Source organism: Calypte anna, chromosome 2, assembly GCF_003957555.1.
Source record: "Calypte anna isolate BGI_N300 chromosome 2, bCalAnn1_v1.p, whole genome shotgun sequence".
Classification (NCBI taxonomy): Eukaryota; Metazoa; Chordata; class Aves; order Apodiformes; family Trochilidae; genus Calypte; species Calypte anna.
The window spans coordinates 30247043-30269062 of record NC_044245.1 but is presented as its reverse complement, the minus strand read 5'-3'; the positions used below and the strand labels follow the sequence as shown (position 1 = coordinate 30269062).

Sequence of the window (22020 nt, the reverse complement as noted above, 5' to 3'; positions counted from 1 at the left end):
TTTTTTTCTTTTTTTATGAAGGTTCAGGGATTTTCTTCCTCTCTGCTCTTCTCCAGTGTTTAGATGTAATCTTTTTATCCAGAGGCTGTGCGTAGAAGAGTCCTGATTATCTTGTTGGCTTGAATTCAAGCTAGACTTAAAGGGATTACTTTATTTCTCACTTTGGATCACCTTAGATGATCCTGTCAAGCAAAAAGCTTGGGCCCTATTTGGATCACCTAAGGTGATCAAGAATTCTTTGCTCCTGTTTGTCTGTTTTCTGTCCACATGGCTAAAATAGCTTAGATGCAAGGCAGATGATCACTGTCTTTGAAATTATATTAAAAGTGAGTTTGAGTATGTCACATCTATAGTTAAGGAATTAGCTGAAAGGGAGCTTGCATCTCCTGTGTCCCATTGTTACCTAAGATGCTCCAGTTATTTTTCTAAATTTGACCAAAACCAGCATATACTTTTAAACTAGAATATGATTCAGTGTGCGTGTTAGTGCAGGCATGTTACCAGAAAGAGTATGTGTGTCTGTGAAGGTGTCCTCTTGTTTTTCATAGTAAGATAAATACTTACCTTACTTTCAGAATAAGGTTACATGAAATAAATTCTGTCCCTTGCTGATGGTTCTGCTGTGAAGTAGCTGCTAGCACTGAAAATAAAGGTTAGTAAAATGAAAGTCAGTTTAAAATTAAAAAATCCACTTCCTACTTTCATGTTGTGATCAGCTGGTAGAGCAGCTGTGAGGGAGGAAAAAAAAATCTTGACTCCTGAATCCAGACTGAATTTGTGATTTAATCACTTGACAAGAAAGTTTGGTGTCGCAAATATTTACTGTTTCTGGTGGAACAGTCATCAGTGTTAATCAGAAGACTATTCTTTTTCTTTATCAGCTTTATCACACAAACCAATTGTATCAAAATACAGAACATAATTTTTCTATTTTTATTTTATACTGAGAGTAGTACTCTGACTATAGCAAACAGGTTTTATTTTAGTAAAGGAATTTGTTTCTCTGGACAAACAGTGAAATTGAACTAAGGTGCACAGCAGCTTTTAAACTTTTCAGGTATATACTGTACTTTAATGTTATGTACTTGAAGAAAATCTTAGCATGTATTTTCAGTTACAGGTTTGCACTTTTAAAAATGAACTCCATGAATTTTCAAAACAGTGCAGTAATTGTGGTTTTAGAAAATAGCTGAAAGATTATTGCGTCTCTTTAAGAGCTTTGTTAGACTACTTTGTGCAACAGTGCAAGAGGGTAAATGATCTCAAAAACTATTCTGTCTTGTGCAATCTGAGAAGCAGCTGGAAAAGCCAAACTAAATAGGTGGGATTCCACCTGAATTAATCCAGCTGTTAACTAGTTAAGCCATTTGCCATACAAAGTGTGCACTGAGTGAAGAGGAGGTGAGGTAGAGAGGGTACTAATGGACTCTTGAATAGCAGAGGAGCGTTTCCAGCCTCTTTACCAAGGAGGGATCAGCAGGAATACTGCATTTATTCAGAAGAGTGAGCTGGAGCAAGTTCAGAGGGCCATGAAGCTGGTCAGAGGCCTGGTGCACCTCTCTCATGAGGACAGGCTGAAGGAATTGGTCTTGTTCAGCCTGAAGAAGGGAAGGCTCCCAGGAGAGAGTAGATTTAGGTTAGACATTAGAAAGAAATTCTTTATTGTGAGGGTGGTGAAACACTGGCACAGGTTGCCTACGGAGATTGTGGATGCGTCATCCCTGGAAGTGTTCAAGGTCAGGTTAGGTGGGGCTTTGAGCAACCTGGTCTAGTGGGAGGTGTTCCTGCTCATGTAGGGGGGTTGGAACTAGATGATCTTTAAGGTCCCTTCTTATCAAAACCATTCTGTGTTTCTAAGAAACTTCATTGGCCTAACTTCTTCGTTCTTAGCAGTATATGTGTAATTTTTTTATTGGAAAGACAATTACTGTGTGCTTCAATATTTAAGGCTTGCTATGGAAAAATATATTTGAACTTCGAAAACCAGAATTAAAATAGCCTACAGAAATTTCCTTTAAAAAATAATCCCAAGAGTTTTCCTGCAAGTACTGCAGTAAATTTTGTGTACATTCACTACACTTATTTCTGCTTGTTTGGAAGTAGGAATGGAGCTTAGGATTTTGTTGTACTTTGTGTTTTTGGACTAAGAAAGGACAAAGGCAAAGAGATAAGAAGGGAGAGGTTGGAAACAGTGATATGCAGACCTCTTTTCAAAACCCCGCTTGACATGCCTTTTACTTGATTTCTGTAACTTTGGCAGATAGGAGGATGTTACTACAAAGATGTTAATGGCTTATTTCACCATTTTCAAATATTTCTCCTAGTAGAGTAACATAACAATTAGTCTGCAGGTGAAATTGGCACTCTGGTTGCTTCAGCTTTCCAATTTTACTTGTCATTCTAGTGAAGAGACAGTAATCTGTATCCTAAAATAATGTTTTTAATCACCTGACAAAAATGACACTCACCTTAATTATAGAAAGGTTTATGCATGAACATGTTCCATTTAAAAATGGGAGTCAAAAGGCAGATGTGTAGAATTAACAAAATTAAACTTGACATCAACTGTATATGCAATCCTTGAAATTTTGATTTTTTTTTTTTAAGATGAGCCCAGAGGTTGCATTAAGTATGTTTGGCAGAATGTCATACTTAAAAAAAAAAAAAAAACCCAAACAAAAATGTTGCTCCAAATGGCAAGAACAGTTTGCTTATGAATGCCTAGTTAGGGACAGGTTAGCTGCTGCCCTTGTAAAAGTATTAATGGACAAACGTAGTTGAATATACCCAGTAGAAGAATTGTAGGCAAAGAAGCATGTTGTGGTGTTTGGGTTTTTTGGTGTTTTTGGTTTTTTTTTTTTAATGATCCTGTTTTTTTAATGGTCAGATTATTGCAAACATTCAACTTAAAATCATAAATGGCAATTTTTGGAAGTGGTTTGGAACTTTTGGATGGGACATATGTAAGACTTAATCAGTATTTTGCTGAAGCTTTGAGATTGACAGGTGTATGATTCCAGAGCCCATCCTTCCCGTGTGGATATTTTTTGTTTCTGCTCCTCCCCTGTCTCCAAACTTGAAACCAGAGGTTACTCTGAGCAAGTGGGGAAATAATGAAGAAATCTAAGTGCCTTGAGTTCCTCCTGGCTGGAGTGGGAGGACAGTGGCATTAGGAGCCTTTTGAGTAGGAACACGCTGACCCACTGTTCAGTGGCAGAGAGGATGGTAGGAAGAAAAGGTCTGCCTATTGGCTGGGCTTGTGGCATAGCTGTCTTTTTGCAGTAAACTGGAAACACTTATGAATCTTACTGGCAGCAGTTAAAAAATTGACAGCATTGGTTTGAATCCAAACAACATACCTTTACTTAGTGAATCATATTAGGGAAAGCTGTATCAAGGCTGTAGATTTTGCTTAAAGATGGGATAGAGGCAGGGCTGTGAAGGCTTGTCAGATGGATTAAGCAAATAAGAAACCTATAGAAGCTACTTTGTGGTAAGACAGTTGTGTTTGTTACTGGAATTAACTCATTGCTGTTGTGGTTGGTACCTGGAAGTGTTCTGTGATTACATCTGTGCCACTCTGCCATTGATTTGCCTGCAAAACTCTTCAGCTAATTCATAATTTGGAAATTGTTATGTGTAACTACACATACTGAATTATAGGATTTTTTTCTTCTCTTAAACTGTTGTTTTCAGACTGGCCTTAGCACACATTTTATAAGCAGTGAATCTTGTGGATTTACATAAACCTTGTGTGTGAATGGTCATGTAAGGCTGCATAATCTTAGCACTATCAGCCATGACAGTGTGCAACAGGAATCATCAAAAGGCTGCATTTATTAGAAAACAGAAGGCAATGAAGGGAAAAGGAGATGTGTACAAGAAAGCAAGTTCTTATTACTTCTAGTAGTTGACTGTATACTCTGGAAAGAACATTCAGTGGGAAAAATTCAATGTCTAGCCAAAAAAATCCAAGTAGGTGTTGCTGAGAGGTGATAGACTTGTTAGCTGTAACAGCTGAATCAAGCTCATGTGAATACTCACCTTGATGTCTTTTCTACCTGATGAGGCTCTTCAGTGCTCTGTTTGGGCTTACAGCCAGCCTTTTGGTTCAGTCATGGTGTAGTTCGCTAAAGCAGTTCCATGTCATGTGAAGAAAATTATTGAGAATACGATGCTACGTTATCTCTTTGTTTATATATATATATTATAGCTTACTAATACACTGCAGAAATCTTTTTAAGACTGTAGACATGAAAGATAAGAAATGGTGCTGGTGGGGCTAACACAGTATTTGTAGTGATGGTAAGGAAAAGGGGATAGAACTTAGGAAGTGGAACAGTTGCCTGTGTGCGCGTGTGTGTGTGTTCAGACAGTATGGCAATTTATCCTTGGGAGTTTGCCCTTCCAGCACTGGGCATGTCAGCTTCTTTCATAAGGTCTGGATAGCTGCTACTTAAATGCCAGCATTGTACCATCTCTTCAGAAGTCTGGCTTGCTCTTTCTGTCAAGAGTGACAAGCATTCACTCTCAAGTTAACTTTAGTAAATCTAGGCAGAGCTTCAGTAAATCTGTGAATCTTCTAAAAGCTGACATTATAAATAAAGCTTATTTGGAAGTAAATTGTAAAAAGTGGGATTTGTATTTAAGCAGTTGAGCTGTTTCCATGCTGACCAGATGCGTAGTCATATTTGTGTCGTGTTTGAACTCTTTTTGCTTTTAATAGCTGACTTTGACGTGTTAAAGGATCTTTGTTTAAAGTTCTCATTTTTTTCTGGGAGTTACACTGCTGAAGTCCCTTTAAGAAGTGTGAAGTTACAGGCAGTTTTACTTACAGTCAACCTAAATGGAACCATGCGAGTGACTGGATCCTTTTGGATGTCTCAAAATCCATAAGACTTAAGAACCACTCATCTGAAGTATGTAAGAATTGAACCAGTATCTCTTGTACTTATTGCAGTGTACCTAGTTATGCAAGTTTTAAGAAATCCTATTAAAATGCCAAAAGAGATTTGGATCTCTGTAGCCATATGCTAAATTACAAAACTAAATCATAGGACAAATGGTCACTATTTTATCTACTAGAGAACTTTCATTATTAATTATTTATTCATCTAAATCTGAATATGCATCCTACTGTCTCGTGTAACTAAATTTTATTACATCATTTAGAGTGTTTATCCCATATTTAGAACTTAAACTTTTTTTAAAATTCCATAAATCATACTGGTTTTTTTAACAAAAATAGACCAAAATTGAATATTATCTTTTGTGTGCATATCGTCCTGTTGCTTGTAGTGCTCTGCAGCAGTGTTAAAATATGTTTCTGAGGGTACCTATATAAGCAGTCATCTTTGTGTGTTGAAATGTAGATGAATGAGAGGTCATGTCTCAGGTAATCATTGTATTTTCCAGGGTTTTTTAGGTTGGTGTCCTCCTTGCCTCTCTTCTCCACAGCCCCCAACCAGTTTAACTACTGCATTTACTTAGTCAAGAAAATACTGAGGTGTGGCCAAGGTTTTTTATTTTATTTTTTGTACCACCAATCTCCAGCATTTTAGCTATCATCTAATACAGCACTTTTTCAGCTTAAAGAGAATTGAATTGCTTACAATCCAGTTTTTGAATTACAGTTTTATTTGAACACATAAATACGTAGACAAGTGTAATTTTTTCCAGCCTTAAATACTAAGGAAAAAGCCAGTATAGCTTCTCCATCTCTTGCTAAGAATCTTTAAAGAGAAAGAAAATAGAATTTCATCTTAATTTTGCATTAAACTTATAAGAAAATAGGAAGTACCAACTCTTTGATTACAATTTACATCTATCAAACAGTTTTTTAATATTATTTTTCATGAATTTTTAAAGACTTTTTCATTAGAAAGTTGATTTTTTGAATCCAATGCCTAAGACAGATGAAATTTAATTGTTCCCTTTAGAGAAATGTGATCTGTAGGTAAGCTTCCCTAGTTCTTCAAATTAAAAGCTAAAAAAGGGCTCTCTGCAAATATGGTGTTCAATCTCTGCTTGTTTTATAAATGTCAAACTGCAAGACGAGTTTATTTAAATATACTTTCTTAGTGTTACTTGTTGACATAGCAGTTGTCTGAGTTCTCGTCAGGGTGCCATTTGATCACTGTTAGGAAAGGTGTAAATTAGACAACAAAAAAAGAAAAGTTGAGAACCTGGGAACTGGAACAGTTTTGGTGGCCTATAAATACTTGCCATCATTGAATTCACACGCTGGGGAGTTGGCTGAAACCTGTTTCCATATTGAACTAGAGACTAGATTGAATTAAATTTATATAAACTTTGTTGACTGCATTGCAGTATTGTGAAGGTCTAAAAGTACTGTAGCTCAGTTCAGGCAGGTTTTCACTACGTTGCTTTTTTCATTACCCTCCATACATGTCGGTACAGGTGCATAACACATCTGTCTATCTAGATATATTTATATATCTACGTATGTCTAGATAGATATACATTTATATATGCACATATACATATGTGTATATGAATGCACTTGCTCTGTAACCTGTGTTGGTACAATAACCTGAATTGTGCTGTTTCTTTTCATATTCCTGGTGAATCTGCCAGTGCAGGTGAAGCTTTGCCTGCTGTTTTATGCCAGACATCAGTGCCAAAATCCCACCAGCCCCACAGGTGCTCTTGTGCTTGAGTTTGGCTGCACCACAGGCTTTTCAAACAGCTCTTGTCTCTGCCACTGCCACGGTATCAGACCTGCCTGCTAAGACTCTAGAAAGTGAGATCAATCTTCTAGAAAGGTGATTCTGTGTGCCTGAAGAAAATATTCATCTGGGATCTTCATATATATATATATATATGTATACACAGACAAATATATAACATTTCCTGATTTTAAAACATATCTCTATTTGGATATATCCAATATTTTTTGAATTCCCTTAATTTCCTTGGTAAAAATCATTAGAGGTAGTGATCAGTTTCCTAATTTTCGCTCTCTTTTATTCGAAGGAAAGAGTAAAAATAAACTTGCACTAAATGTTCACTGTACCTGCTGACTCTTGTGTCATATGACTGGAGAAAAGGATGCCTTTTTTGGTTTTGCATCTGCTTTGATCTAGTGAAGAAATAATGTGGCATAGCTGTGGGAAATGACATGTTTAGTTGTATAAAATGAGGTTGTATTAATTTCTCCCTGTTCTGTACAAAGTCTATATTTTTCTGAGAAGCAGTGGAGAATTTCAGAAGGGTTGTAAGGGACCTAAAGAAAACAAAAGTGCACAAAATGAGAGTAAAGATTTTCAAAAAGGGATGCTTTAAATGGTGATAGCTGCATCTGAAGGGATAGAGTTGATATGGATATTAGGAAAAATTTATATACTGAAAGAATGGTCAGGCATTGGAACAGGCTGCCTGGAGAGGTGATAATCACAGAACCTGGAGGCATTCAGAAAATGTGGGTGTAGCACTTGAGGACATGGATTAGTTGGCTGCTGGTGTTGGGTTGATGGTTGGATTTTGTGATCTTAGAGGTCTTTGCAAGCCTTAATGATTCAGTGATCTTGAGTAATAATATTTGAAAGAAGAATCCTGTACTGTTAGCTAATCTGGACTACTAGTCAAGAAAATAATTTGATAGCAACATGTTTTTAAGATACACTTTTTATTTCATGAGGTAAAACATTTTATTTCTTGTTAAAATGAATCAAGAGAGACTACAAATACTGCTTCAGATACTTAAAGCTGTATGAATATCTTATTAATTATTCTTTTTTTCATGTGTTCTTGCTTACAGATCAGTCTTCCCATATGGGTATGGGGAAGTCTTGGCGTTGTGCTTTTTCTAGTAACTTTTGGACCCTTTGCTGTATTTTACTTTGCATTTTATATCCTCTGCTTTGTGGGTGGGTAAGTATGCTGCTTAATGTTTTGTGTAAATTGTTATTAATAATTTATTATGAAAGTAAAGTTTTAATATGTATAGAAGCAGTTGGCTATGAAAATCTTAAGTGACTTATATGTTATTAATATTTCCATGCCTGAGCAGCTGTTTATGAGCCAAGTTTCTCTGCTGCTGAATAGTGCTTAAGTAACCTTTGTCTGGGAGAAAAAAATATCTGATTTTAAACGAAAACAAACCAAAAAGCAGACAAACAAAACTGCCCCAAAACAAACAAACAAAAAACCCCCAATTTCTGCCTACAGTGGGAGGACAAGTACTCCCATAAAACCCGTGTTAACTTCAGCTCATGCTATTACCATGTTAGTCTTTTCCCATCTTCTTACTAAGGTATTATGCCCCCTTTCCTTATCACAGTCTGATTTTCCAACCTAAGATACTTAATTCATGAGAATAATGTGTGTATGGGTGTAATGATGCTGCATCTTGCTACATCTTGACCAAGTTAAGTTTAGCAGCTGTAGACATTTCATACTTTTATCTATAGATGAGCAGGGAGCAAGTAGGTCATAATTTTTATAGTCTTTTGCACCATTATTACATTGTATATGATGGCTTCTACATTGTAGCGATTTAAACTTTTAATTCTAAGTCTAAATGTCTTCTGGCAATAGTCCTCATAAGACTAATTTGCAGGACAGTAACATTTCTAGGCTCTCCAAGATCTCCTTGATTTCTAATGAGATGTTTGGGCTAGCTGTAATTTTTCTTTTTCTCTCTGTGAAAGCTTTTAACCTTACTGGATGCCGTTCAGAATGTGTGTATATTTCTTTATGTGTCATCAAAAAATCTGGAACTAGAGCTGCTACAGGTTTCAACTATATTAAATTTAGAATTCTGTCTCTGGGAAATCAGAAGAGCTGGTCTACTAGAGTGAGGATTTAGTTAAAATAAAACTAACTTTTAAGTAAATGCTTTTGTCTTGATACATGTTAAACTGGTGAGTTTTACTGGCTGCTTATCCAGGGCAAAAGGCAAAGTTTGTTCAAGGAGCAACAGTTCATCCATTTACTGTTTTGTATTATCACTTCAGCAGTATGGAAAGTACTGTGGAAACATTATTTTGATTTCCTAAAACCTTATCCCTTCTTCTTGCTTCATTTCAGTTGCTTGGCTTTTCAAAGCTAACAGTCAAAGCAGAATACTCCAGGATATCTGAAGTCAGCTACATTTTACCTCCATGAGACTGGCTCTGGTGCCTGAGCTCACTCATTCTCAAGCCAGCTCTAACATCTCTTTCCTGTGATTCTTTTGCTGCTTTGGTTCACTTTTTTTAACTAGTCGATTAACATTTATCATTTTAGGAATAAATTAATCTTGTGGCAGGGTATCTGCTAAATCGGATTTTGTATCTCATCTTTGTGTTATGTGTTTACTTACGTAGATACATACAAAGTTTGAGGCCTTCCAGCAGAATGTCATTGCTTCCTTACTTCAGCATACAAATCTTCTTGGCTAAGGCTGTGTTTTGGCCCTTTTTCACACTGTTCATCGTTTTCAAAGTGACACAACTACTTTAAATTTTAGCATTCAGATCCATGAGTGCTAACTAGGTCAAATAGATTTATGTCTCAATTATTCTTCCTTGCTTTTCCTTTTTTAATTGATTCTCATGAAGTTGTGCAAAGTACTTGGTTCTGTTTCTCTTAGAAACAAACAGAAACTAATTAAACTACTTTTTCACTTATAATTAACAATTGTATAGCATAACTATGCATATAAATTAAGAAAATAAAAATCTAGTTTTGTTTCATGATTACAGTATTTTCCTTAATACTTACCATAGGCTCATCTGGAGCTGATCTGCAAACAGCCATAGGCTTCCACTGTTCTAAGAAATTTTTTGGACCACCAGTTACTTGGTCATTTAAAGAAATCTGCTGTGTCATAAAATATAAATATTGATACTTAATCACATTCATAGTCATGTGACTGGCATCTTATGTTCATGATTCCAACTGCTGACAAAATCAGGAACGATTCTGAAGAGGCTTTTTGGCTTTCAGAAGAATTCAGCTAAGGCTGCTACTTTTCAGACTTGTTTGGAAAATGATAAATCTGTGGACTTGAATTTTCTGTCACCTTTGTTCTGTCATTGATCTCTCCTTGTGAAAAGCTAGTCTTCCAATAACCTGTGTTAAAACAAAAAATTAATAAATATCTTTTCCTTTTTCTGCTCTATTTAGAGAAAAGACTAAATTTTTTTCTTAATTTACTGCTTTGAATATCCTCTTGATGAATTAGATGGATATTTACAATGAATGGTCAGGCAATTTATACTTCTCTAATGCACACAAGATTTTAAATTAGACTATTAAATGTATTAATTTATGCTGTAGAGGCAGAAGCTCCCAGCATTTCTAGCTTAAAAATGAAAATACTAACAGTCTAAGAAAATGAGCATATCATTAAATTACTTTGGTAGCATGTTAGTAATTTTTAATCAGTGATTAACTTTAGGAATGTCATAACATTTGACAGCAAACAGATGTATAACCTGTAGCTAGTTATTTCCCTTTCTTACCTTCTACCTGTTGAATTACTGGTACATATTTGAAGTTAAAACTGATTATAGGCCAAAAAGCCACCTTTTCAGGTATACTGTTTTCTTTAAGGAAGACTGAATTTCCTAATAGAAAGTGGTAGAAAATAAAGAAGAAAACCCAACCTTTTTAATAATTAAAATGAAAGCAGCAAAAAGCCTCCATCCCCAAGCCTAAACCATTAACTTTTAGTATAATAAAACTAATATTGAGATTTTTGTAAGAGAATTTTTGTCCTTGAACTGAATTATGCTACTGAGACCTTTTTTTTTTTTTTTTTTTTTTTTTTTTTTAGCCTCCTATGTCTGAAGTGTGCATGTTTGGCAGATAAAGATGGCTGTGAGAAACTCAGTATCAAGTGAAATTTTCTTATGCAATATCAAGTTACCAATATAATAGAATGTATTATTTCAGCATGTTTCAGGCCTGGAATAACTTTGTGAATTCCTGTGGTCACAGATGTTGGTCAGCTGGCCTTTAAATTGAATGCTTTGAAATTAGGCTTAAAAAGCTTTGCGTGTTTTGCCATCCCAAGGCTTGTTGGATCAGCAGTAACTTTGTGTTGTCTTTTTTTTATTTTTTATTTTTTTACTTGAATTTTCAAAGGCTGCATAGTTTGATTGTGATATAATTGGCACATTCTTTGTTTTCATTTGTTGCTTAGTAAAACCAAATTTATATTTATGTATTTTTGTGCCCTAGTGTCATAAGCTGTAAATAAATTACTGCTGTTGTGGCAAGGCTGAACTTGTAATGATTGCTTTTTCCCTTATGCCTTCATTATATCATATAGAGAATGGTAATAAAATTAACTGCTGTACTGCTTAACTTTAAGTCATAATTTAAATAGCATTGTAGAATTGTGAGGGAAGAAGGTAGTTAATTTCTGATCTGAAATTCTAAATGGCTCAGGAATGCGTTTATATAGGCTTTGTAAAAACAAAACAGCAAAAGTCCCAAAAGACAGCTCCCAAAAATCTCTCAACCCCCAAAAAGCCCAATACCTCGTTTGACCTGCATTATGCTTTAGACATTTTCCTTTGTTCTTATGCAGCTTGACAGGAGTACTGTTTTGGTTTTGGATTTTTGTTTTTGGTTGGTTGGTTTGGTTTTTTTCCCATGCAGCTTACAATAAATCCTCAGTTGAAAAACTTCTTGTTTGAGCATATGCAGTCAATACTCAGTTACTACACTTTCTACATCAGTTTTTTCCTGCTTCATGCTTTTATGGCTTATGTGACAATGCAGCGACCTAAATATGCCTCTAAATACTTTATTTCTTCATAATGGTAAAGTAGAAGAATCTTTGTATAAATACAACCAGAGCAGCTTATATATCAGCCCCCCTTTCTGTGTACTAACACTTGTGAGTGTAGGTAAGATGCCATCACAGGTTCTTCTTGTGCAGCAGACTGTGTAGCACATACCGTGCTATGTATCTGCAGGATGGTAAGAATATATCAAGACTAGTAATACAGGACAGGGAAATGTCATACTATCTCAGTTACTTTGAGTGGCACTCTGTACTGTGAAAGAGCACTGTGCTAGGAGAGTAAACAGGGTTGTCATATATTGTCTTTATAAAGTGCTGTGAGATTTTTTTTAAAGAGGGGGGGAAATGGTGACAGTTCTGTCTGGTCTTTTTCCATTTTAGGGGGTTTGTGGTTACTCTCTTATTTGGAAAAAACAACTCAGAAAAATACCTTGAACAGTGTGAACATTCATTTCTTCCTTGTACATCAGTTGGGATCCCTAAGGTAAGGAGAGTTTACTGGTCTTAATTTTTATATCAAATTTTATAACTCTGAAATTTAGAATGACATGAATACTTAATTTTAACCTAAGAATTGTACCTGTTTCCCAAGGTAAAAGAGCCTGCTTTTATGTTTTGAGTCATCTGTATGCAAGTGATTTGCAAGTTTTTTTTTCCTTTTTGAGATCAAACCTTTTTAAGCATCTATGGAAAGTTTGTTTCAGATATTTTTTCTGGCTTCATTATGAGAAATGAGTAAGATGCTCATATTATCTGTGAAAGTTAGTAAACCGTTACTTTCTACTGCCTGTGTGTGTTATGTTGGTTTTTTGTTTCTTGTGGTGTTCTTTTTTGTCAGGAGTCTCCTTGCTTTTTCTTGGGAGACTGTCATGACTATTCAGGAGTCTTCCGTCACTGGATCTGTAGTCTCTCCAGTTTTGAGTCTTATGATTGTTTGTTGTGAGAAAGTTGCCTAATAAAAAAGATGAAGATGTAATAAAGTTTAGACTTACAGTACTACAGGGATGTGGATATTGTTACTTTTGGCTGTCCTTGGCAGCAGTGGGATCCCCTTTTCATATGTTTACTTCTTTTTTTTTTTTTTTTTTTTTTTTTTCCCGAACCCCTAACAGACACATTTTGGTGGACCTAAATTCAGGGTTCCTAATTGCATATAATTGTATCTGTTCAGAACAGAATAAACTCTTAGTAGTCAAGAGGTAGAATTTATAGGAATTCCTGGTTTATGAACTAATACATCTTGACAGCACAGAAGTTTTTGTTTGCATTCATCAGAGTAGAGAAGACAATTTAACCCAAAGATCACTAGGTACGTTTTATCTGACAGCTGTTTTGACTGAAGGAGCTTGCCCTTTCTTAGCCGTCACGTTACTACACTTAATATTGTCTGTGAAAAGGGGTATGTGTTTAACTCTGAGTAGCAATCTGAGTATTTTGTGATTCAGCAGTGTGTTTTCTAAACATAGACCTGGTTCATAGCTCAGCTGGTAAGTGGCTTTTTCACTTAAGTCTTTGAATCTGTTGAGATAAATCTGAAACTTATGTGTATTCTAACCCATAAACTGGTATCACTGGTCCAAATGAAAATAAACTGTTTAAGGCTGAAAAAGGGTGAGTCATTAATCAACAAATAATTCTGTTCCATTCATGAAACCTCATTTTAGATGATTAAAGTTCTTGGTTCTAGATAGACTTTATTATTTAGATTATATGGATTGTGGAGTGTTTTGAGAGCAGATTTACAAGAGGTTTTCCAGTCTTTTAAATTTCTTCTACATGATTGAAACTTTTTGTGTTAATGTTACTTTTTTGAGCTCACTTCCTTTGATACTCTTGTTACTTTATAAAATGATGTGAGGTTTTTTTGTGTAGTCCTTCCAAATTCAGTAGTTTGACTTCTGGTTGTCGTGTATATGATTGACACATCACTTTCCTCAACTGACCTGTAGTAACTAGTCAATCAATTTTAATTTTTATAGTATTAATTTATTAATTTGAGGTGGCATATAGAATTCTGTTTGAAGTTGTTCTCCAACTAAAATGTTTGTCTTTTACGATAGTGTTTTCAATTTCTTTTTTTGCCACTGTATGAAAATAGCATTAGTTAGTTTAACTGAGCTCTTCAGTAGCAATAGAAGAAGGGATGACTCCTAATCAGAAACCAAATATGTGGTTTGCTTGAGATTCCTATTTGCCATTTTCTGTATTAAATTTCTGCTGATTTATCTTTATTGGAAAGTAATTGTTTCAACATGATATCATTTTCATGTTTAAAACCATTGTGGCCCTAATTGGTCTAGAATTATCAATATTCTTTCAGATAGCTACTGTATAGGTTATACTTCTTCCATGAACCAAGTACAGATGGAATTCACCTCAGTATGAAATTTGTGGTACTGTTTTTTGGGAAGTAATCTGATGATACATGTTCTTCAGAAGAAGCTCTTTTCCCCAAAGACAGACAGAGTTCTATCAGTTGTTTTAAGGGTCTGGTGTTTTTTGTTTTTGTTGGGTTTTTTGTCTTTTTTTGTCTTTTTTTTTTAATTATTTGGGGATATTTTAGGCTAAGATGTATGTTCAAGTGCATCCTTTTAGAAAAATCAGTTATAGGCCCAGTGCACCAAAATTGTGGATGGAAATAATGAGAAGACTTAAATAACAGCATAGGATTTAGTGCCAGAAGGTTCCTTGGTTGCTGCCTATTAACAAATACATAACAAACACCTCACATTAAGGAGAAACAGTTATGTAAATTTGAAGATTATATACCTTTATGGTTTTTTTTGGTTTTCATTTACTTGCACACAGGGAAGTTTAAAAATTGGGATTAGACTTCTTTTTCTTGTGGCTGCTGTTTGGTTTGCAATCCTCAAACTTCAAAACTCTCAATAATTTTTTTTTTTTGCAATCTAAAGCTGTGCTGTGATTATTAAAAATATTTGTCTGTTTCATTCTTAATTTTTTTTTGTATTTTTCACACCATCAAGACAAATATATTGCCCGTTCATTAGCATATTGTTGATGTGCTGTTTGAATGAGTCTAATTTACTCAGAATAAAGTAGCATTGAACTCTTCTCTTGTCTTAAAAGGTAAACATTACATGGATTTTTACAATGAAATATTTTTGTGTTGTGATAGTGTTGGTTAAATAAGAGGAGGAATGTTTTCTGGCCTTTCATATTTCACTGCCATTCTCTGTTAACTGGTTTGAATGAAAAATACTTAGGGAGAGTTTCATAGAATGGAAATACTGGACATATGGTTTATTATTTTTCATTTATAGTTTTTGGCAGTTCTTCTGTTTCCAGTACAGTCATAATTTTCTCTCTAGATGGAGAATAAAATAATGTGATCTTAAAAATGGTGTAGGTTGTTAAGTTATTTCTAGAAAAAATAAAGGGTTTTATTGCACGTTTCATCTGGAGTTTGTAGAAAGACACTGTTAGTCCTCTCAAAGAAGCAATAATAGAGGGTGGATTTTTTCAGTGTCACCTAACAAAAGTCTTCTCTGGAGACTTGGAGTTAACTGCTCTGAGTCCTTCTATAAAATATTTTTTTTACTCCATCTTCAGTTACTTTTTAAAGATTTGTTATCAAATAGTGATGGTTCAAAATCATTATTTCTCTTCGGGCACATAGCATGGACTCAGATGGACAAAGAAACTGAGAGGGAACAGAAGTAAAGCTGAATAGCGACCTGAGGTTGCAACAGGAAGTTTATAATAAAGTATGGAACTCAGATCTTCCCCACAAACAAACTTGTGCTGCTGTAGTGTCCCCCTATCCCACTTTTTATAATTATTTCAGTTTTGTTTCCTTCTGATCTGTTTTTTAACAAACTTGCTCCTTTACAGTAAGCAAGAAGTGGTTTTTCAGATTAGTTCCAGCATTAATTACTATATGGTGAAAAACAGAGATTAGATTGTTGCCCGGAGAGGTTGTGAATCCTTGGAAACATTCAAGGCCAGGTTGGATGGGGCTCTGAGCAACCTAATCTAGTTGAAGATGTCCCTGCCCTCTGCAGGGGTCATTGGACTAAATGACTGTTAATGGTCCCTTCCAACCCAAATCATTCTGTGATTTTATGGTTATATCTTCCTTACTCTAAAAATTACAATAATAGGGAAAATGTTGTATAAAGTCATTACTGGAAGTATGCATATTCTGTGCAGTAGAGTGACATTTAATTACAGCTAAAACTTGCCAAGTTACATTTTCTAATCTCTCTTAAGTGCGTAGAAGAAATGAAACGTGAAGCCAGACCTATTAAGATTGACAGAAGACTAACGGGTGCAAATATCATTGATGAGCCTTTACAACAGGTAAGTTCTAACCAGGACTATTTTATCTATTTTTATTTTTGCAGAAAATGACTATGTAATATCTAAATAGTTCAGAGACATATACAAGTTGAGAAATATTTTAATACTTGGGAGGGGTAAGTGAAAAAACTTTGAGGGAGGACTCAGGATATTTGGTAATATTTGAGTGTTTTCTGTATATTGTAGCTTCTCAGCATTGCAGTGATGAATGCATAAGCCAATATGAATGGTGTGTGGACCTGGTTCTTAGGGATATAGTTAGTTTTGAGCTTACAGTGTTGGTCAAAGGAGAACTGGATGATCTTGGTCTCTTCCAACCAAAGACATTCTGTGAAAAAAGAGGTTTCAGTGTGTGAATCGTGTTGTTTGATTCACAGTTTCATAACGGTAAAGGGGCATGTTAACCTTTCAAAATGACCTCTGTTGCATTACTGGGCTCAAAAAGCTGCTTATGTTTTGTTGCCTTTTGTTTATTCTTTATTTTTTTTTCTTTCCAATTTCAGGTAATCCAGTTTTCCCTGAGAGACTATGTGCAGTATTGGTATTACACACTAAGTGATGATGAATCATTTCTTCTGGAAATCAGGCAAGCTCTTCAGTATGCACTTGTTCAGTTTTCTGCCAGGTAAGATTCTTTGTATTTACATCAGTATACTCTGAGCAAGTGGAAAATACCTCTGTGGGTTGTATGATGGGAGAGACATAATGAGGTTTATCTATTGGCATAGTTCAGTCCATGTTACAGAAAGAGCACCTAAAATTTCAAGATTGTAATGCAAGAACTCCAGTCTTTCTCTGATCCCTTAAGGGGGATGGAGATGATGTTTATAGTTGTGGTCTCTTGAAAAAGTTAGATTTTTGACTAAAATCACCGAATTGTTTTTCTTCTGTAACATAAACATAGACTTAAATGAATCATTGCCTTTTTATAAGCAGGTCTGTTTCATCTAAACAGGGTTATTCCTAAGATAGGTCTGTCTTAAAAGCTTTTCATTCAAATGTATGTATCTGCTCAGATAACTTAAAAAGTGGTATTGCTCTTAAATATGTAAGAACAATGAGTATTTTTAAAGGAATAGTATTCTAGGGAATAAAATTGTATGTCACATATGTAAATCTTCTTTTAAAATAGGATTGGTTCAGAATAAATGAATAGCTTTTTAATTGTCCTGGGTTTTTTCTTTCCTGTTGTAAGCAAGTAGCATGAAGTCAATGGAGGAACTTGTTTGGGGAATTGTTTCTCTTTAGTACAGCTGAATTCTCAGGCCTGGTACCAAATGCCTTTATACCCATCTACTTCTTATTTAAGTAATGGTTTCAGGTGTTCATCCTACTCTGCTGATTTTTCTCTTTATTTACCTATTTTGCCTTTAGAGAAAGGGTCACCTAAGTATAAACATTTCTAAGCAATTTTGAGGTGGTTTTATATCCTCCCTCTGTTGATATGAAAAGGTTGATCGGTGTGCATTTCTCACAAGAAGGGTCAAAGATGGAGAGAGATGGAGATAGATATTTTAATGATTTTTTCCTTACTGATTATGAAATAATAGAAATCATAGGAAACAGTGTTGGAAATAGTGAATAAATAAATAGTGAATAAGGTAAATTATGTTACAACAAGCAATCCTGCGCTTAAATGAAATGGACCTGGCTACCCAACTTCAGTGTTTTTGTGGGTTTGGCAAAGTTACTTCATTGAACAGTGTCAAGTATTGGGTATGTGTCAAAGCAGGTCAAGCTTATAATATTTTTTTTTCTTCAGTACTATAGCTCTTCAAAAGTAGCCACCAATTCTGTGCTGTTCTGTTCAAATGGAATTGGTTTCACAGATCTGTAGCAGTCATTATTATTAAGAGGAAATGGTCCAGTATATTTTTTACTGTAGCTTGATATAAGTAGTGGTCTTAGATTAGTAGCATCATCTCTACTTGCATGTACCCTGTGAGCGTCTGGATAGAATGATGTAAGGCTGCCACCTAGTGTCTTTATGGTTTGTTGATTGTGCAGATGGTGGATCTAAATTATAGACGGTTTTGATTGACTGCCCTTTGAGACAGCTCTGCTTCGTATTTCTACATCTAGATTTGCAGTAGGCTTCTCTCTCTTCCACAGTTCCTTATCCCTTTCTGGGAATTCCTTTCCTCTTCGAGGGGAAAAAAGAGCAGGTGAGGGAACAGACACCTATAAGAAAGTGTTTTAGGAGGATTCTGAGGTACCTGTCTGTCTCTATCTGAGAAAATTCAGGTAGTAGAATACTTAGTAAAAAGGAAAAGCCATCGCTGACATCGAGCTTCATTAAACCTACAACCCACAAGTGTCTTTTTAGTTTAGCTATTAAGGCATGGACATCATAAGAATATCTCTGCAGCTTTTTCATACCACCACAGTTTTATGCAAATCTAGCTATTTTCTGATGCTAACCCGTGTGCATGGCCGGAGATTCATGCTAATTGCCTCTCATATCACCTGTGTAATTGATGATAATATGAGGTCACTTGTAGCTTCAAGTGAAATGTGTGTTGTCTCACTCATGTGTATACTGAAATAACTTTGTTTAGGTTTTGTTTTGGTGCTTTCCAAAATTGTAGAAGGTACACGTGTAAAAGACCCATGTAGTATTTTTAGTTTTAGATTGTAAACTATACATATATATATATATATACGGATATATATATACACACATATAAGTCAATGGTTTTCACAGATACTTGATAGTGTCATGAATCAGAATCCTATTCCAGATACTAATGCTGACCTTAAAGTAAAAAGAGGCATAAACTTTGTGTGAGACTGGTATGTTACAGTACTTGATTTGTTTTCAGTGGATAGGCAATTAGGAGACTGATATATTTATTTGCTTTTCCATGTTTACTACCAGTGTGGCTCTTGGCAGGGAGGAAGGAGAAGTAGAAATGTATTACTGTTCTTTGTGTTCAGGATAAAAGAATTGATTTTCACGGGTGTTCTTTTCATAGGTCAAAGGAAACAGACTGGCAGCCTTATTTCACTACACGACTTGTTGATGACTTTGGCACTCATCTTCGAGTTTTTAGAAAAGCTCAGCAAAGAATAGCAGAGAAAGGTGATCAGATGAAAGGTAATGCAATGATTTAAATATTGTTTTGAGTATGAGTAGGGAGATATTGTAATGTTTAAAATATAGTTAGTTTTATTTTATAATTCAGCCTTACTGTCAAGTTTCTGACCTTAACAAAAAAATATGTTTCTTTTTCTTTTTCTTTTTTTTTTATGTAGACCAAGCTGAGGAACTTGTAGATACATTTTTTGAGGTTGAAGTTGAAATGGAAAAAGAAGTCTGTCGTGATCTAGTCTGCACTTCTCCCAAAGATGAAGAAGGTCTCAGTATTCTGAAGTTATATTAATATCACAGACTAAATTAAAACACTAACAAGTGTGCTTACAGTATGAAATGTACTGAAATCGTAGTATGCCATTTGTCATTTTCAAGCTGTGATTATCTGCTATAAATGTATATTTCCTCTACTTTGTATATATTAATATTTTCATTATAATGAAGTATGTACGTATGTATCTACTCTTTTCAGTGGAAGAATTTTGAGATAAATGTTTTCTGGGAGGCAGGAGATGGATTTGCAGATTTTTACTGCTTTTTGTTAGATCTGCCTTTCTTATAATTGTGATGATGATGATGATTATTATTCCATATTCTTAATTTAAAAAATCAATTTATCTTTTTTTTTTTTGGTAAATAGCGAAGGAGAGAAAAAAACATTTATATGTTAAATAAGTGAAATTGGAATTTAAAAATTGGATTGATTGCAGTTACATTTTTGGTTCTTAGAATTTAGCCTCTGTTTGTCTTGGTTTTGAGACCTGAGATGTGTCTCAGGTTTACATTGGTACTGCTTGTATTCAGTCGGAAAGGTGTTACTGTGATGCTTGGACTATAAGAATATATATGGCTGTATATTTGAATTTGATTTTAAGGATTTAGCTGTTGATTTTTATGATATCAGATAATATGTGAAAAAGCATAATGCAAAGATTGTGCTGAAGGTTTTGTTTCTCCCCCCCCCCCTTAGGATTCCTAAGGGATCTGTGTGAGGTTTTACTGTATATATTGCTACCTCCTGGAGACTTCCAGAACAAGATCATGCGATACTTTGTCAGGGTAAGTGCAGACTGTAAAAGCCATATCCAGATCTTTGGTTTAATGTCATAAAACATTTTAGATCTGAACTGCTCTTTTTATTTTGTACAATTTATCTAATTTAATTTTAGGTCATTTAAAATGCTGTACAGTCTTGGTAAGTATTTAATAGCAGAGAACAGCTTGTGTGAAATGTTTTTAAAATTTCTTTTACCTCTAGCAGCATTAGAAAAGCATAATAAAATAGAAATTGTTTTTCTTGAGATATTAACATCTTTTAATGTTTATTGGAAGGTAATATGCTAATGGGTATTGAATATTTTCTGTAATTGTCCTTTTATTTAGCCCCTACAGTGACTTTTTAATAGTTGATGTTCTGTTAGCTTCATGAGTAAATGTATACAATAATTTATATTTTGTTCTTCAGGAAATCCTCTCCCGAGGAATTCTTCTTCCATTAATAAACCAGCTTAGTGATCCTGATTATATTAATCAGTATGTCATATGGATGGTAAGATATGCAATATTAAAATAAATTATATTTACAGAAAATGTTTATATTTTATTTGTGTTTCCTGTATCATGGCAGAGAGATATCTGGTAGAAAAGTTACCAAATTGATCTATTGGTAGAGGTAGCGAACTTCTGGCTGCCTTATTAAATTTATATAATTTAAATACAATATTATATGTGTGTATTTATAAAATATTTTCCATCTCTGTGTATATACATATAGCATTTACATCTATACACACACATATCACACTCTGCATTATCTGTACTATGTTTTGTGATTGTTTGGCAACAATAACCTAACTGAGGACAGATGCATGACATTGTTGACTTCTCTTTTGCTTTGCTCTTAAGAAAGTATAGGAGTAACCTTGGAAGATTATTTTTTTTTCCTGGACTCTTTTTTATGATGTGTCCTCTAAAACTTCAGAGGCCTCCAGAATGAAAAGTAGTAAGAGTGCTTTGTGTTTGTGCTAAGGAATCTCAGGGTGATTGTTTTAGGGGTATTTGTGGTAATCCTTAATAATTTATGGGAATTGGAAGAAACAAAGCCTTTTCTTTGACACTTTTCTAGTGCACCTGCAACAAAAATAAGTTCCAAGCTTTTTAAAGTAGTAACATATAGTGAAAATTAGGATAAATAGAATATCACACTTTAACTAATGTTACTAAATTTTTTGAAAGGCAATTTAAAACTTGCTCTTACAGATTATGGTCCCTTAAAGTTCATAAATCAAGTTTTATATTTTTGCCTTTCACAGAGTTCTTTCTACTTTTATTAATATATTTTAGTCTTACAGTGTGCATTCAAATACTGTGCTCCAAACACCCTTTAGATTTCACAGTAGAAATATGTATGATAAAATTCAATAATGTACACAGTTTCTTTCACTTCAGCTGTCTGCATTTCATGTAAAACTTTGCACACTGCTTTTCTACAGAAACCTGATTTTAATAAGAAATAATACTGCTGCTTTTATGGACCAAGCCTTTCAATTTTTGTTTCCTCTTTCCTCCTACGCATGTTCTTTATTTGTAACTTGGCCTCGTTCATTATTTACTGAGCACTGCCCCCAGCTGCATCCAAAGATAGAATTCTGAGGTTTTGATAAAGTTTTCTGTTATGATCTTGATGGCCCAAATATTAATTTTCGTAATTGCTTTCTGAGATGAGTAAGTAAATGTGCTGAGGGAAAGATAAAGAAGAATAAATGCTTTAAAAAATGTAATACAAGTTTTATGAAATGAAGATTATAGCAGAAATTAAGGTCAGAAGTAGAGACAACTGAAA

The 22020-nt window shown here is 34.6% G+C and overlaps 1 protein-coding gene across 6 annotated transcripts in view; it reads left to right on the top strand.

Annotated features, from left to right (window-relative positions):
• The window catches only part of SNX13 (sorting nexin 13), a 62704-nt gene that overhangs the window by 12049 nt on the left and 28635 nt on the right, over positions 1-22020 (top strand). For all 6 annotated transcript variants that reach the window (XM_030444775.1, XM_030444772.1, XM_030444773.1 and 3 more), the window contains exons 2-9: positions 7781-7893; positions 12143-12245; positions 15995-16084; positions 16588-16709; positions 19060-19181; positions 19340-19441; positions 20149-20237; positions 20644-20727. In XM_030444775.1, coding sequence (XP_030300635.1) covers positions 7781-7893; positions 12143-12245; positions 15995-16084; positions 16588-16709; positions 19060-19181; positions 19340-19441; positions 20149-20237; positions 20644-20727 — 825 coding nt within the window. The remainder of the gene's footprint in view (positions 1-7780; positions 7894-12142; positions 12246-15994; positions 16085-16587; positions 16710-19059; positions 19182-19339; positions 19442-20148; positions 20238-20643; positions 20728-22020) is intronic.